Raw genomic sequence first — 17,739 nt, forward strand, 5'->3', positions numbered from 1 at the left:
ATATACAAGGAGAACAACGCAGGTGATAAATTTTCTCCATGTCGTACACCAACATTACATGGAAAATAATCTGACTGTCCAGAACCATTAAGAATACGAGATCTTATATCACTATACATATTTTTGATAGTTGTGTACATTTTGCCGTTAATTGCATATGTAAGAAGTTTTGACCACAGGCCTGAATGCCAGACAATATCAAAGGCCTTGGCAAAATCTATGAAGGCACAGTACATTTTTTTCTTCCTCTTTTTCTATAGTTCCAACAGCAAGTAAAGAACAAATATACTATCTACAGTGAAATGACCTTTTCTAAATCCAAATTGGTTCTCGTGCAATAATTTAAAATTTTCAAGGAAAGAACCCAATCTCAAATTTAATAATGATGTGAACAATTTTCCCATGCAGCTTAGAATGGTGATTGGTCTATAATTTTTTGGGTCTGATTTTTTTCCTTTATTCTTATAAAAAGATAGAATATTGCCTACCAGCTACGAGCTTGGTATTATTCCTGAGTCAAAAATAGTGTTGAAAAACCTTTTGCACAATGATAAAAATAAACTACTAGTTCTCTTTATGTATTCATTAAAATCATCACCACATGATTTCCCATTCTTTAAACCATTAATATATTTTAAAATTTCGCTCTCGCTTATTCTAGAATTTAACTGCTCATTTAATTCTTTTGCCTCTGGTTGCATAGGGATATTATCTTCGTCTGCTGGTGCAGAATTTAAATGCATGTGACTTCTGGTGACCTAAATCCACGCATGTGCTGTAAGGATCGCTTTTTTAAAAACAAATCTGATTGCAAAGCGAAAGTGGTTAATCAATGGCTAGGAAGACCGTCGGACTCAAGCCGTAAAAGAAAAAAAGTTCGAATGAAATGCAAGGATCCTTTTGAAATTTAGATATTGCGATACAATATGACACAAATATGGTCAGTAACTGTCATTATTTATTTGGAAAGTAAACAAGAAATAGATGAAATGAAATGTAAACAAGACACGTGGTTACCTGTGTATCCGTTGTTGTTATTTTTTTCAACAAGGTTTAAGTATTTTTAACCCGGGTTAATGTCCTGTTGGCAATCTTTGGAAGTACTGGCGAAAAATATTAGATTTGAGCTATCGATCTTCTTTGATTTAAAAAAAATGTTTTTTTACAATATTCTGTAGGTATTATCGACATTTATTTCTTCAATTACATTACTACAAACTTATTTCATTCTATCAGCAAAATTCAGTAGAATCAAAACTGAACAAATTTGGCAGCTAATGCAGCTTTAAAGATTATTCGGCATTACAATTAAATTACAATTAAACAAAAACAAAAATAGATAGATTTAAAAATACAAAAAATAAAATAAAATAAAATAAAAAAAAAATAAATATATAAAAAATAAAAATAAAATAAAACAAAAACAAAAACAAACAAGCACAAAATAAAATATTAACAAACAAGTTATTTGTGTAGCTGGCATATGCAACTTGGCATGCATGTACATTATGTACTATTTAATCGGCGGTCAAAGGGAGACAATAAAGCTATTATTTTCTTATACTGAATCACACTGAACAGTCTCTTGTTTCGTACTGAACTCAATTACTGAACAGCTACTGATCATACTGGATTTACTTTGAAGCAGACTACTGAACACACTGAACGGTATACTTAATATTCTGAACACGACCTGGGCAAAACGCACTGAATTTGCACTGAATAACAGAATTATACTGAACGATTTTATGTCCAGTAAATTCAGTGTGTGTTCAGTGCATTTTGACCGTTTCAGTAAATATATGGCCTACTAGTGTTTGTTAAGGAAGATATTTACTGTTCTAAAATTTTAGTGAGTATCATGGGTGATTTAATACCAATATTCAGGGTGTTACTGTTTGAAAGAGTAATCAAGGGAACCAAGGTTACAGCAGTTATCAAAAGAATGTAATCCAGGAACAAAGACCAGATATGGAAAACAGACATACACAACAAAGAACATGAAAGAAACTAAAATCATACATACAATGTAACAAAAGCAAATGAGCGACTCGGACTCCACTAAAAACTGGGAGCATGGACCAGGTGCATCAGTAGTGTAAGCGTCCTCTGCTTTTCAAGAAACACCCGCCGAGTTGCTCATAAAAAGTCAAGTCCGGGGTAGACAAAAGAGGAAAGGAAAACTATGACACTTTGAACCAATCAGTTTTCATGGCGCAGATGGATACACCGTAACGATCCACGAGTTTATGATGACGAACATAAAACTTCTGTAGTGGTGAGTACAATTTTGTAGCAACATAACCCTGCTCCAGAAACCTATTTGTTAGAATTCTAGCGCGATGCAAAATTCTGTGTTGTTTCGGCAAGCTCTGGCATAACGTATGAGCTGTGATATGAACATTCCTTATAAGCCAATAAGCCTTAATTGAATAAGCGCAATTGCAGGTATTGTATTGTGTCAACTAATAATAATGATACTGGTGATGCCAACGGTGTTAATCCATATAATAATTACAACTCATGAAAGTTATAAATACTAATACTTCATAATACCAGTTGTTCCAAGGATTTCTAATTGTAACATGATAATGAGAAATACGAGACCAATCCATGTATACACATGCACAGATACAAAATACAATATTTACAGTGAAAGCATTTTGGTCAAAATTAACAGCACATAAACTGAACAATTATATTATAATGCAATTGCTATATTCTAATCTTTAAGTTTAGCTTATGTTGTGAATTGTCAATCAAATATTCATTTTGTTTAAGATGGAAACATATGTATGTATAAAGGCAAAGATATAATCATAAACTGTGACATATCGACAGACAGTACGCAACAAATAAAATGAACAAATACTACAACGGAACATAGTCTTGGATACTATATTCATATTTTGGAAGGGTAAGCGTTATCAGCTATTCCGACAAGTAGAATGTCTCATCATATTAACTAACGATAGCAAGAAATACAAATATGTCAAAATTGAAGAAAAATGGGCACATCGTATACAATGAGTTCAGAATTTCAGAATAAGTTTTCACCTTAGACTTGAAATTGCAAAAGCCAGCATTAAAAGAGTCTTGTCAAACTTAATTCTGAAATCAGGTTTATTCCTCTTCAGAATAAGAATGTGGTTTGTGTTTAGCACAGAGTATATTTTCAGAGCCTTATCCAAGCAGGATAATCTTATTGTTGAATCTCCTTAAACAGATGTGATTTCATTATCACTTGTAAGCTCTGGTGATGAACTCAGTTTTGTATATATGGGCACTGTGCCTAAACCGCATCGTAAAACACGTGAAATATGTAGAGATGCAGATATGGCAAAACGCGAAAACATAGAACCATTTGATTGTTCATCTGATTGTGCATCCTTGTCACATAGTTTAATATATTCACACAAGCAAATGCCACGAGTTGAATGTATACCCGATTCAATATGTTCTAACTTCTCTTCAAGGAAGTCCCATACAAAATTTGGTGCCATATCGCACAGGCGGTCCATAGAGATTTCCTGAAGAAGTAAACAGCGAAATAAACAGCGTCACACACAGTTCGATTGAGTTATTGGGGAAATTTCGGAAGATATGAAAGGAATTACGATAAGTTAGCCAACCGATTGAATAATAGTACTTGAAACTATCAGTTAGTTCAAACAATACTGGTTTGAAGTTTCTATGTGGTCTTCCCCAAAGTATTTTGCATGTCCAATATTAGGACCTTATATTAAAAGAAAATATGTCACAATACAAAATCTTTAATCTTTAATCTTTGTAAAAATGTGCTATCTCGATGCTCATTGAATTTTCCCAACATGATTCTTTTTGTATATTTTGTGATGGACAGAAATTGTGGCATATATTTGAAAATGAGAATACCAGGAAAAGAAGAAAAAAATAATACAATTTACACCTAAAACAAGCCTTCAAGTCGTGAAATTAGCATCGGTTTGTCATATGTGGGTTGCTCGTTCGCAAATAAGCTGGTTTTTTTTTACCACGCAATCAACAGTCTAATTTGTTTTGTTTTTGGAGATGAATATACCCTTAAAAAGTGGATAGACACTTGAAACCATAGGCTATTACAGATAAAAAAATAATATAATTATATAATTATGTAATATATTGTCTATTAGTATGCACTTTGTGTAAGTCCAGAAGTACTAAAAGCTTATACACTTTGTATATTCATGTAAACAAAAACTCAAACTTGCAGTCAACTCTCTTTCACCTGCTTCGTTGAATGACGTATCCTTTTCCACTTCTCATGTTGATCGTTATCTGTCCAAACATTATCTTTTGGTTGGCGAATCGCTTGGGTATTTTGATGATTATTTGCAGAACTCACATCCAAATTCATATCTAGTAATAGTAAGCTTTTATCATCTCCAGAACAAACTGCCGTTTCCTGTTCATATGGAACACCTATGTTATCCTGTTTTTCACGAATATATTCCTTTAGGATATTCTGTATGTAAAATTAATGCAAATTAGGAACTGTGTTTTTTCTGCATATATATCTACGAGCATTAATTAATATTTGGTATGATGTCTATGTAGGTTAATAACTAAACAAATATATAAATGTTTATCTGTGTGAGTCCTTATTGGTAATTTTTTTTATTTAGGGCAACCTTAGATTAACTAACATAGATAAATAAAAGCAGAGGATGCTTTTTTAGATCAACGGTTTCAGTGGAGATTACTTTTGTAATTTTACTTTTCCAGTGTTAGTTTTTTCAATTTATTGGTGATTTCTTTTTAATGAGTTCGTGTCTACCTCTCATCCTTTGAATATTGTTTTATATGGAAACACTATTTATTCCAATTACAATTTTTGGTAGTTGTATTTAATTTGCTTTTAGAAAAATTATAATTGATAATTAGTACGTACCAGGCCAGGGCGAGAGTCAAAATAAATGAAAATAACCTTAAATAAAAGAAACAAATAATATTTATGTGGATATAAATAATATTTTCAATATTCATTGTCTAAAAAATAAAAAGTTAATGTTATTGGAAATGGGAAATAGAAATTTTAGATTTCGATTCGCAATCAAAAACCTAATTCATCAAGTTCAAAAGTTCACGTACTTTTTCCCATAATGCACACTGAGAAATTTATCATAGTTTTTTAAGAAGTACCATGAATTTTGTGAGTTTTGATTAATTACGAATATTTGGTTGCTGCATCTGTTTAAAATCATTCCGTTCATACTTAAAAAAAAGAAAGCTTAAAAAATTGCTCAAAAAGTTTAATCGTTGACTATACGATAACAGCCAATATCGACAGTTTTATCATATTCAGCATTTTCAGTTGTAATGTACTATTGATCATACCTAAGTTTTCGTTTAGTTTTTTTTCATATTTTATCTGTTACCTGTAAATTAAGATGTTTGTTCAGTACAATGTATTTTTGAATGCATGACATCAAGTGAGTGAATATATTTTTGTTTTAATCATGTTCGTGTGTCGTACCTTTACTGTTCTAGTGAAACAATTGAACTTGCCAAAAGATTATAGTTGATCAATATACGATTTGCAATTAAGATTTCATTTCGTATTGACCTCTTTTTCGAAAAAAAGAAATTAAAGCAACATATATTCCTTATGACTTTCAATCTGTTATTAATTCATAGATTATTAACATGTTAATCTACTCGTGTTGCATGTGAACGAAAACAAAACAACAAAACATTTTGAACTTCGTTACACAGATGATGTGCACGTTTGATGGAATGTGTATACTATAGTTCCTCACACAATTAATGACACAATAAATTATGAAACTAATGAAAAAAGTAAGGATGAAATAAGTATCAAAACGTCCCCTAAAAACTGCTTAATATGTAAATTATTTTGATTTCGGTATGCTATACACGTGTTTCAAGAATTAACGTCTCACCAGTACCTTTAGAATTAAATACTGAGGAAGTTCAAGATCCAAAATTAAATATATACAAATAGGTCTTAAAAGCAGAAATATCGAAATAGAAATCCATATTCATCACCGATTAGTTTTACCAAAATATGCCACAGTAGCAAAAAAGTCCTTTTTCATATTAATGGAATGCAAGCCATTTAGACAAGTTTTTCAAATGATCGTAACACGGCAACCTGGTTGGCGGTCTCATCGGGAAACGGAAGAACGTAAACGTTTTTTTGTAAACTTAAAATATTTTCATGCCGGTAAATACCTACATGTAAATGGTTCAAAATAGTTCAATTAAAAGTTTCTAAGTACTTACCGCAGCTCCAACAGATATTGACACAGTAGACTTGGGATGAATGGTTGGCATGTGTGACAATATTTTATCAAATGTGTTGATGATATCGTCCTCAAAACGTCCTGATATTTATCATGCGGCAACTACAACAGATGCAACTAATATAATTTAATACCAACTTTTATCATTTTTTAATGAAGTTATGAATTTAAAGTGAAGACATGCTACTGCTCATGCAAAATGGTTATGATTCACTTACATGAAGTAGTGTTATCTATAACAGTAAATGTAAACGCGATTACGAACCAAATACATCTTTGAAAACATTTGCAAGCCTCGACTATAAAGACTAATCGAACCATACCTATTTCCAAAATTAGGATGTCCAATGGTCAACTGAATCATAGAAGTCCTGTTTTGTTTTGATTGCGCACAAACATTAATTACAATGCTGTTAACACCCCACTCATTATTTTTGTACAAATTCCGGAATATTTGACTACAAGACGATTCGTAGATTTGTAGAAAAGGTGGAGGCAAGATATTGCGGATTGTTAGTTTGTAAAGTATTCTGTCCTTTGGAAGTATTCCATGTAGAACTGTCTAATATAACAGGTAATCCACGTATGAAAATCATGAAAAAAATTACCTATGGTCATTATATGATTTGCAAATAACAATCATTGATAACCATAATATACAAAAACTTTTTGGTGCTATAATTATTGCGTTATATGTGATTCTCGTATATAGTAGTGTGGCTTTCACCAATACGGTAATAGTTACAATGCGCCTTATAATATACAGAAGTGACTACTAGTACTTGAATTCAATCACTGACTACTTTAATACTATACATGTATGGGGAAAACTTCCCAGTCTTGGGTTTACTGGGGATGGGGGGATGGGGAGTTAAGAGATGGGGAATTGGGGAAAAGGAAGATGGGGGATAAACGGATTCGAAAAAAAAAATGATTTAATTAATTACAATTTTATTTAAAATTTCAAAATATTAGACTATATCTTACCTTGAACGTTTCATTGCTTAGTGAATCTGGAATGTAACGTCTTGGTTTAAATGCCAACTTTTCCCGACATCCAAAGCATTTGAACTTTGTTTTCTCCTCGTAAATTATATCAAAATTTCTGTGGCCTATGCAACGAAATAAAACATAAATGTATATAGGCAGCACGACTTTATCGATGCATTACAAGATTGCCTTTTTCTTTTTTTATTATATTTTGGCAATCTTTACTTTTCTTTGTTAAGTTTACAATTGCAACATGTTCATCATTTAGTTTTACTAATAAAACAAATGTTTTTTTTTAAGTTCCAGTCCATATAGAATTCAGACAGGAAGTGCTTCATACATGTCAGAAAAACCACCAAATCTACTTTTATGTTTTAACAAGAAACATTTACAGACCACATAACCATTCATAGTTTGTCAATTGGTTGTTATAAACTTATATAAATTGTGTATGAAATTGGTAATTTGTAAGAGTTATCGTTGTTGATTTGGTTTGATTTGGTTGAATTTAGTTGGAGTCAAATGTATGCATTTCTAAAATATAAAGATCAGAACATGAAAAAGGATAATTGTTACTCGGAAATGCAGCATAGGTAGTCCGAAAACGGTATCGTTGGGTTTTTGACTAAACCATAAATCGCCTATACTATATGCATTGTCTAAATTTTATAAAGACTGGTACTTAATTGGAAAATGTGACTGAGTGGATATGAATTCGAATATCTAAAGCGTCAATTATTTAAAAGTGTTGTTTTATATAATAAAAGGGAACGGCGCATAACATTGGTTTTTCATAACAAGAACAAACTATTTACAGACTTGAATTATGAACTATATAAAAGTATTTTGGTGTTTCATTATTTCGTCGTCTTGGTAAATAGCAAGTGGAAATATGTATTAAGATCTTACTGTTTGCTTTCTCTGGCAAAGTTGTTTACAATACTTACGATCTTTGTGTTGTATTTTTAATTAGACGGACGTTAATTGAAAATTTGCTTTGACATTGTAATTAATTATAAGATTTCTTTTGGCTAAACATTTATTCACTCACTTGATGTTACAACTGTAAAACTGAGAAATTGAGTATTATTGTCATAATGTTATTATTTTCATTGTGAAAAAACGTTAAAAATATCAATATGTCTTTAATCGAAGAAATTAGTAGACAAAATCATTTAAAATTAAAATATACAGACTCTTTAAAACCTACGCATATCTAAGGCTCGCCTAGAGTATTTTGTATCCGCAACACAACTTGCTACAAAAAGAAAAAAAAATGGATATGTAAAAAAGAAACAACTCTTAATCTATCTTTCTATAGAAACGATCTAAAAATGTACAAAATATTGAGTCGGAAAAAATCAAATAATAAAAAAAAACATTCGTCAGTTTAACATTTAATATAAAAATACTGCATATAATAGACATATTTTATTTGGGTTGTGCTATTTGCTATGTGTGACTGATTTCTCCGTCTGTTCTTTGTTCCTTGGTTACATTCTTTTGTTTTCCACTAGGATCTTTGTTCCTTTGATTACTCTTTTAAAAGGAGAGTCTGTCCAAAAAAAAGAAAGAAAATTAGATTCTCTAGTTTCGATAAGTTCAATTACGATAGCCTAATTATTGTATAGAATTGAAAGGGTTCTTTGATCTAATTGATGTATTGAAAATACTTGCTTCACTTTCTCTTGATCATCTTTAAATCACCTGTTAATATTATATAATCGCAAATAACACCACTAACAACAGTCGTCAGAAAGCGTTTCACTCTACTTGTAACGTGTTTCTAGAAACTGCGGCTTTTCGCAATACAACACGTGCACAGAAATAAAAATAAATGAGCAACCATGAATCGACTAACATCTTTTAGAATAGATCCTATAACGACCAATAAATTCATCGTTATGACCATAAAATGTATATAGTGATGGCTTTAACAATGTAGCAGTATAATCATGCTACAGAAGCCTAACTGTAAGAAATCTAGCAAGGTACAAAACAATCTAGTAGCGATTGCATATCGGAGGTGTTTGATACAAAAATGATGGAAATCTGGTAACGGAAGAAAGGAAAGTTGACAATGCAGAATGAGAAGTCGTTGTGTCCTAAAGTTCCTTCATTAGTTTTCTTTTTTGTTCGATCCATAAATGTTTCTGAAAATATTAAGCTGTTGTGTCCATTATTGCATGTTCTATGTATATGCAATGAATAAATCCCTAGTCCCTAGAAACTAGGATTGTTTTTAGACAACATGTCATCAATATGTATATATAGCGGAAATTAAGATCAAAGGAGATCTGAATCTCGAGGAACAATATACCTTTTGTGGGTAAGATCCACTTTTAAGAGTGAAGGAATAGACCAGCAAGTAGAGGAGCACAATTAGTTCCATAGGAATAAAGTCCGTTTGTTGAAAACCAAATTAACCACACATACTGTACAAATACGTTTGAGATAAAAAAAAATTGACAGCATCTTTTGGATTCGATTTTACCAAATAAAGAGAATCTTTACCAAGTCCTACGCATTTGAATTTTGGTATTCCATCGCACTAGAACTCTGACAAATAGGCTTTTGGAACAGGGTTATGTTGCTATAAGATTGAAGTCATCACTACAGAAGTTTTATGGTCGCCATCATAAACTCGTGGATCGTTACGGTGTATCGATCTGCAACATGAAAACTAATTAATTCAACTAGTTTTCCTTTCCTCCTTTGTCTATCCCGGACTTGACTTTTTATGAGCAACTCGGCGAGTGTTTCTAGGAAAGCAGAGGATGCTTACCCTACCGGTGCACCTGGTCTATGCTCTTATGAGTCCGAGTTGCTCATTTGCTTTTGTTACTTTGCATGTATGGTTTTAGTTTCTTTGTTGTGTATGTCTGTTTTTCATATCTGGTCTTTGTCCCTGGATTACATTCTTCTGATTACCGCTATAACCTTGGTTCCTTTTACTCTTTTTGAGAGGCAGACCCATATACAATGTTTTGAGCCAGGATTTCCACTGATAATGTGAAATAGTGTTATAAATACTTGAACAATCATGGGACTTCATGCTATTATATTCCGATGATAATTTAGCATTGTGGGTATCCAGAAGATCTTTCGATTTTTTTCAGTAAGCTAAACAAAATTATTATTTAATTTTTTAAAGTTTTACGGTTATCACCATCTCAAAAAATTGACCGATATGAAGTGTTTAATTCATAAACTATTAGCAACCTTCGCCTGTTTCTAAGGTAGTCTTGCTTTTTCACATGATTTGATCCTTGAATGCCTTGCAAGATGCAAGACTAAATTTACAAAAAAAGTAGCAAGGGGCATACCTTTCGTTTTCCTGAGAGTACGTGTTTTGCAGATGGTGGGTTGTAGCCATTGTAAGTATACAATAAGGTGGTAAAGAGAATATGCTTACTGCATTTGAACACTTTACGGCTCAAACTATTTAAACGTATTGCAATGTTGATAATTACATCTTTGTTTGTATTATTATTTTTAAAGTTTTGAACTGAGTCCTGATCACGTGTTGTCTTTTTAAAGCCTTTATGTCATCCTTTATCTTGATACAGCTTTTTTTATGTTCTTATTTGGTTGAAAATAAAACTGTGATTCTAAGCTGTCACACTTAGTTGTGTAAAATAGCGCAAGTGCAAATAGTTGAGACTGTACAAAGCAATAAAATTATTTGCTTTTTTGTGTTATGTCTTGTCTCCCTTTAGTATTTATATGTATATGTAATTGTATTCATTTTGATATCTACTTTGTGTTTTTAGATCCTCTTCTGTTTTAGTGTTTAGGCCAACTTCCTTGTTGTCCTTTTTTTGACGCATTATTTTTTTGGCTAAAAGTTATCATTTGTAATGCTAGATCGATAAGCAGAGGGAAAGCCATGTACAGACTGATGTAGATACATAATTTGTATTCACATTTCAAATCATAAGCCGTTTATTAACAAAATACATATTGGTCTAAAGTTCAAATGATTATGCACTCCGAGACACGCATATATAAAACATGATAATATTATTAAGATTTATTAAATGGACGACCGTATATATTAAATGGTGTATGGTCGAAACTGTTTAAACAAGAACCTTTGCAATGAAAGTTTCGTTCCGTTAAGGCAAGAATTTTCACAGCCTCTGAAAGAACCAAATTATCATAAACCGCTTGGGAAAGGAAAACGATAAAACTTACCTGGTTCTTTTAAAGCTTGTACTAATCTTGGCAGCCACTGGTTAATTGGCCCTCTAGCATCGATGTAAGTAAAGGCTTTTAAATGATTTGGAATGTCACAATCTTCAATTAGGACAGGAATGAAAATGTTTTTCTGTAATTCCATGCTCATTTGATGAACATAACCTGCCTCAAATTTGCACCAAGTACTATCATCGTATTTATAAAGTATTATGAGAGTTTTAACAGAGCTGGTTATTGCATTTTCTATATTCTCAAGTATATTGTAACCTGGTTTAAAGTTATGGATGTGGTTACAACATTTTAACTTGTATTGGAGTTTATCTATCAGCTGCTGTACCCAACGACAATCACTTTCTACACCTCGGTATGACAAAAACACATGGTATGTTTTCCCGTTTGGTAATGGAAGAAAAGTTGGAAAGCTTTCTTCCTCTTCTATTTCGTTGAATCCCATTAGCTCAATTATATCAACCACGTTTCCTTTGACTTTATTTTGGTATAGTCATCAGCATCTATTATCAAATATAAAAGAAATGCGTCATATAACACTATAGGTTTCGTCAGAAAGTTGATGTAAACATTCACAGTAAACATATCAAATTGGAAGTAACTAAAAATTGAAAGTTACCAAATTCTTATTTTAATTTTTAATGATATCAAACTCTACACCATAGATATACTTACATTCAAGCACGTATGAATCACACAAGATATTGTACGGAAATATCTTCAACAATGCAACATCAGACGAGCCCTATACTTGATGTTTGAAAAATCAACAACATTAAAAGTGAAAGTATTATCTATTAGTAATACAATACCAAATCTTTCTAAAATGAAAACAAAAAGCGATTTCGATATGAAATGATATGTTTCCTAAATATCGGACAAATGTCGAAAAACAATACCAAGAAATGAAGCGTAATACCACAAATATACTTACACCAACATTACAATTTATATCAATGGGTAGCTAATAAACAACTTTTTAAATAAAGTTAAAAATTGTTAAGTTACCTTGAATGTGTTTAAGCAATTTAAAAATCAATGTAACTCCCATCAAGCCGTCAAAAGAGGAAAAATATTGAATAAATCATTAATATATATTAAGTATTGCAGTTTTATCGTGAACGGAGGATGTTTAGGATCGTGAACCACTACTTGTAGTCAGTCTTTTCTCAGATTTTTTTCAATATTTTTTTAAAACTTCTACTGAAAACGTATAATATGTATAACCAATGCAAGTATATTAGTAAATATAATTAACATTTACTAAAGAGTATGGACTAATGTGCCATTAATGTCGATGAGCAGTTTTATAATTTGCATTATGCATTTTAACATATGATAGCGGAGATATTTTTTGTCAAGATTGCGATATTTCCCAGACCATGAATGATTAACAATCCATTTTTTATTCAGCATTTAAGATGTTGTTTCTAAAATCATTTGTTTGATATTTGTCTATTAAAATTGCATGAAAAAAAAAAAAACAACAAAAAAACAACAGAATAGTACCTACAATGAACGCAGAATGTGGTGTAGACGTTTTAGAATCGTCGACCATTAGCTTGACGTTAAGAAGTACTTGCCTACATTTAATTTAGTATGAACTATTTTGTATTCAAGACAATTGTGCCATTTAGAGAAGGGAGAACTAATACGACGTAACATAATTTCTTTACTACTTGACATAAATTACATTACCATATTGTATTATTTTTTTTTGTTATTCTAACAGTCCACATAATTTGAAAATGAGGTAAACATGTAATGAATAAAGAAAACATGAAAAGAATGAAAGCCCCATTCACAAAAGGAACACTAACAAAATTAAGCAAATCCACACTTTAATTCTTGAAATCATTGGAAGGTTTTGGATTTTTTAAAATAACAATTCGCAGGATGGGCCATCAGTAACGGTACATTAAGTATATTATACCATAAAGTTACAACCAATATATCTGTCAAACAATATAGATTGAAACCATCATCATCAAATTAAAAAAAAATGCCTGGACCCCCTGCGACCGTATGCTCGTGTAATTGTTTTTCATTAGTTATGTTCTCTGGATAAAAGGGTAAATGCAACAATTTACAGCTAACATCATATACTATATCCACAACTTAAACATGTTCAAATACATTATATGTTCACATGTAAACATTAAATGTAAATAATGTATTTGTCCTAAGTATAACATCAAATTAACTTTCCTCCTTTCACATAAGTGAAAAAAACTATGATTTTTAAAGTCTACAAAAGAATTTTTGTAACTACAGTTGCAAAAAACGTTTAAATTGCTTACATGAAATTGTATCATCCTATACAAACTTACCCGTATGCAAAATAGGGTTTCAAAAGGTATAAGGTCTACAATCTTCTAAACTTCTAAATTTACTGCTAATGACATTACAATTTCAATTTAGAATATCAGCAGCAATTGCTTGTACATGTGCCTATCAAAATGATATTGACTCTTTGTCACTATGACCACCGTTATCTTAAATAACTAAAATTAGTATTTTGATTTATTATTATATGTTAACAATTGTGCAGGAAAAAAAATACAAAAAAGAAGAAAAAAAAATAGAAAAAAACATATTAAAAAATGTATAAAAAAATAGTTAATGAATAAAAAAAAAGAAGAAAAAACAAAAACAAAATTAAAAATAAGAAAAAATACTGTGCAGAACCAGTATGATAGTTCATTTTGTGCATACATGTACAAGTGATGAAAACATCATATTTGGCACAAAACCGGCATTCTGTATTCGTATTAAAAAAAATTGGAATCATATGAATATATCGTTCAAAAAAACGCGTGCCAACATTTGTAAGAGGTTTAAAAAAAAACTAAACCCTTATCTATTCATGCAACAAATCAGATTGTGATGAAAATCTATATAAAATTAAGTAAGTAATTACAAAATGAATATATATTTATCCAACCTAAGGTCATGGCCATACTTGTTAAGACTAAAAAAGTAAGTGACTGTGGTCTAGATAATATTAGTTACTGAGCGCAATTAAGCGATACTGTAATACTGATTATTTCTTTTCAAATATGCCAAGGCAAAGAAGTGTAATATTTAATCCTGTTATATCGTTGTTGGTCCCCAGTATATATCCCACTCCGAAGCCCAAACCTCATCCCTTATTCATCGTAGAATGGGACTGAATGACAGATTTTTACGTTGGTAGTCTCGGCTGAGTTATATTCATACATGTTCACATTTTCCCCAAACCTGCATTTGCTTGGTTTGTTGTCATATCAGCCAGTGTGAGCTTAGTTCCGATTATAATTCCATGTCTTTCTCTATATTTTTTGGTATTCCATTAAATGGAAGGAGACCCCCACCGTGTGCATTATGTCTTATCAATTGTTTGATTATCTCTTCTGTTCAACATGTGCATAGTTTTGAAATTGTGAACAATTTGATGTTCAGGAAAATTTCTCTGAAAGCCTTTGAAGCATCGGCGTATATTATTAATATTGTGTCCGTTCCTTCACGCATACAATTGAAATAAAATTCATGCACGATGGAACGAAGCAACAGTTCTTGCAATTGTTGGATTTAATTTGATATAGGTTTCCATTTTGCCATGTATCCTCTAAATGTTTCTTTTCGATGCGGTTTTCTGTCCTCTAAACTGATATTTGTTCTAGTATATACGTGGCACATTGTCAAATGCTTTTTCTTTATTCAAAATATATGACATCCTTTACCATATATTCGTTATTTTTCTAATTTGTATTAGTTGGAATGATGTTGTTATTACGTCGATTGCGTCTTATTGTAGTATAAAAGTTTATTGACATAACCTACGAACTTCACCTAAAAGTTATCTTAAAGCAAAAGAGAGATACTCTTAGTGTTTTACGTTATCCAATTAATATATGTTTACATACGTAGGTTTAATGAACACATGGTAATTCTCCTGAGCGTTTGTCTCTTGTCCAATGCTGTAACTTCCTTCTTCTAATTTTGAATATAATACTTGTCAGACTCACTGGGCTATTTCGTTAGCTTTAACCGAATATTTCCAAAATTTTTGCTCAGATCGAAATCACTTAAACATATTTGAGTAGTCTTGATTCTATTTTTGTTTTCTCGTCCAATAACTATTGGATCCAAAAGACTTTCGTCAAACATCTTCATTTTCGGAAGATCAATATTTCTTCCCATTAGGAAGACTGGATTTTTCATGTAAACGTCTTTTTTAATATTGTATTTTTCGATTAACAGGTCAACTAACACAATGAGTAACGAATGCAAAGTTACCAAACATTACTGTACTTGATGTGCTCGAACGTTTTTCACTTTATACGCACGTATCTAACATTTGTACCACAAGCATTTACTGCAAACCAACATATTTTCGTGTCTCCAATAACAATCGATTTCGCTACTGTTTATATTTGTACATAACAATCTTTTAACATGTATTCCTTACAGGAGGAACTTATTTGCCACTATTTATTCTCACATTTTTTTTCTCACAAAATTAACGGACTTAAATCGCTCCCGAATCGCTATTTTAAGTATTAGCCGAGGTCGTCTCCCTTTAACCACAGAAAAATGTTTTATTTAGATTACAATGATGTCGGAAAATGGTAATTACCCTATTTACTAATTATTTGTTTTTTTTAAAGCAACTGCAATTAAATTTCTTGTTCTACTGATTTTTCCACTTAAGATATTGGGACGAGCGAGTGATTTGAAAATTTAAAAAAAATGAAGAAGCGAAGCTCAAAGAGTAAAGGCAAGCGATTTTTTTATTTGGAAACATATTATTGGGGGTTTCAACGGTATAAATGAAAAGAAAACAATAAATAAATAAACTTTTATTACAAAAAAATTATAAGAATTTTTAATTTAGGTAGATCATACCTAATATTTCTAGTAGATAGGTTGTCCTAGTTTCTTTCAAAGATGACCTTGCTTGAACATACCTCAAATTTTTAATGTAAAAATCATAGGTCACCGGACTTGGTTTCGAAATGATTGAGCTATAATAAGGGCAGTTTTATACAACATTTCATATGGATTCTGTACGGAATTTTCACTTTTAGTGCAGCGGACGGCTAAGGATTTTTAGAACTTTAATAGGCCTAGAGGGTATACGGCTATATTATATATCAATGGAAAGATAAATCAATGGAGGTTTTGAATATCGTTCTTTTCTAACTGAAAAGTGATAAAGTTTTCTGCAATTCTGCATTAATTGGAGGAGGGGTCAAAGATCAATCTACCTCAATACACTTTGATAAGTAATTTAAGTTAAATCGTGCGTTGTAGGTATCGGACAAAAGTAACATGTAAGGATTACATGTATAGAATTTCAAAGATGTAAAAGAACTTTTTCCGACACAAGTAGACTCTTATAATCACTGAACAAGATTGCCTCTAAAATGGTTGCATTTTGTTTGTTTGTTTGTTTGTTGGGGTTTAACGTCCGAGCAGCAATATTTCAGCTATATTCAGACGATGAACATGAAATTGATGACAAAATGAACATGAAATGATGAAATGAAAAAGGGATGGGACACAAGGACAATGGGGTCGATAAATTTCGATTGCCACTGGAAATAGGGAGCGGTGGGTAGGGTCGAGCAATTAAGCCCTATGGTTCCTACTCCGGGAGAATACCACAGTAGGGTTCTTCAATGTGCGAGGAACGTGGCATCTTTCCCAACACGGTGCACCACTATGGTTTGCGGTCAGGTTTTCCGTATTATAGACTGACAACCCCAGCATGTAACACGCCAGGGGTACCCCATTCAACCACCTGAGGCACACATCCTAGTTGCTCTGTGGGCAAAGGGTTCTGAGCACTATTTAGTCGCCTTTTACGACAAGCTTAGCGCTGCTGCAGGCCTATTCTTTTAACACCCGGACCTGCACGGGGCGGTTGCATTTTAGTGCATTTTCAATAATAAAGAGGTAATAAGACACCGTCGAAAATTACAATGTATATATATAAATATTATGTACTTAATAACAAATAAAATAAACAAAACGTTCTCCATTCGATCTACAACACGAGCTTTGCAAAATGAATTTGAAGTTGCAAGTTTACACATATTTTAACTATTAGTTGTACTAAAATTGTATAATACAGAATTGTTTTCGGACAAATTGTCTAGTTTCCGGTCCGGGTTGTTTTATGAACAGATACTTAAGTATGAATCATGGATTCTCATATCTATAGTATTTTTTTTCCAGCAACATGAAAGCTTCAAGCCTTATAACTATTGTT

General features: G+C 31.7%; 1 protein-coding gene across 5 annotated transcripts; it reads right to left on the reverse strand.

Moving 5' to 3' along the window:
• Positions 1-929: 929 nt before the first annotated feature.
• LOC148614166 (uncharacterized) lies at positions 930-12,452 on the reverse strand. 5 transcript variants are annotated; one of them, XR_015923586.1, is made up of 8 exons: positions 12,418-12,452; positions 11,472-11,986; positions 8,485-8,532; positions 7,272-7,396; positions 6,265-6,386; positions 5,356-5,396; positions 4,910-4,945; positions 4,381-4,483 (listed from the first exon to the last, which is right to left on the reverse strand). XR_015923586.1 is itself a non-coding variant. In XM_088588050.1 (7 exons), coding segments are annotated over exons 2-7 (789 nt in total). In that variant the 5' UTR covers positions 11,929-11,986; positions 12,418-12,452; the 3' UTR covers positions 3,387-4,482. The 5 variants fall into 5 exon arrangements, 4 of the variants coding, with proteins under 4 accessions (XP_088444179.1, XP_088444176.1, XP_088444177.1 ...); XM_088588050.1 differs by lacking the exon at positions 5,356-5,396 and having other exon boundaries at positions 3,387-4,483; XM_088588051.1 differs by lacking the exons at positions 4,910-4,945; positions 5,356-5,396 and having other exon boundaries at positions 3,387-4,483.
• Positions 12,453-17,739: the final 5,287 nt, after the last annotated feature.

This window comes from Perna viridis, chromosome 6, assembly GCF_037379345.1.
Source record: "Perna viridis isolate PV_CMFRI_1.1 ecotype Kerala chromosome 6, ASM3737934v1, whole genome shotgun sequence".
Classification (NCBI taxonomy): Eukaryota; Metazoa; Mollusca; class Bivalvia; order Mytilida; family Mytilidae; genus Perna; species Perna viridis.

What these genes read in the sequence shown, in the direction of transcription:
- LOC148614166 (XM_088588050.1), bottom strand. Translation starts at nt 11,928, where the DNA reads ATGGGATTCAACGAAATAGAAGAGGAAGAAAGCTTTCCAACTTTTCTT. An exon ending in TAGGCGAGCCTTAGATATGC is followed by an intron (nt 7,397 to 8,484) that starts GTAGGTTTTAAA and finishes TTCGTTGCATAG; the next exon opens with GCCACAGAAATTTTGATATA. An exon ending in TAAGCAATGAAACGTTCAAG is followed by an intron (nt 6,387 to 7,271) that starts GTAAGATATAGT and finishes CATCTGTTGTAG; the next exon opens with TTGCCGCATGATAAATATCA.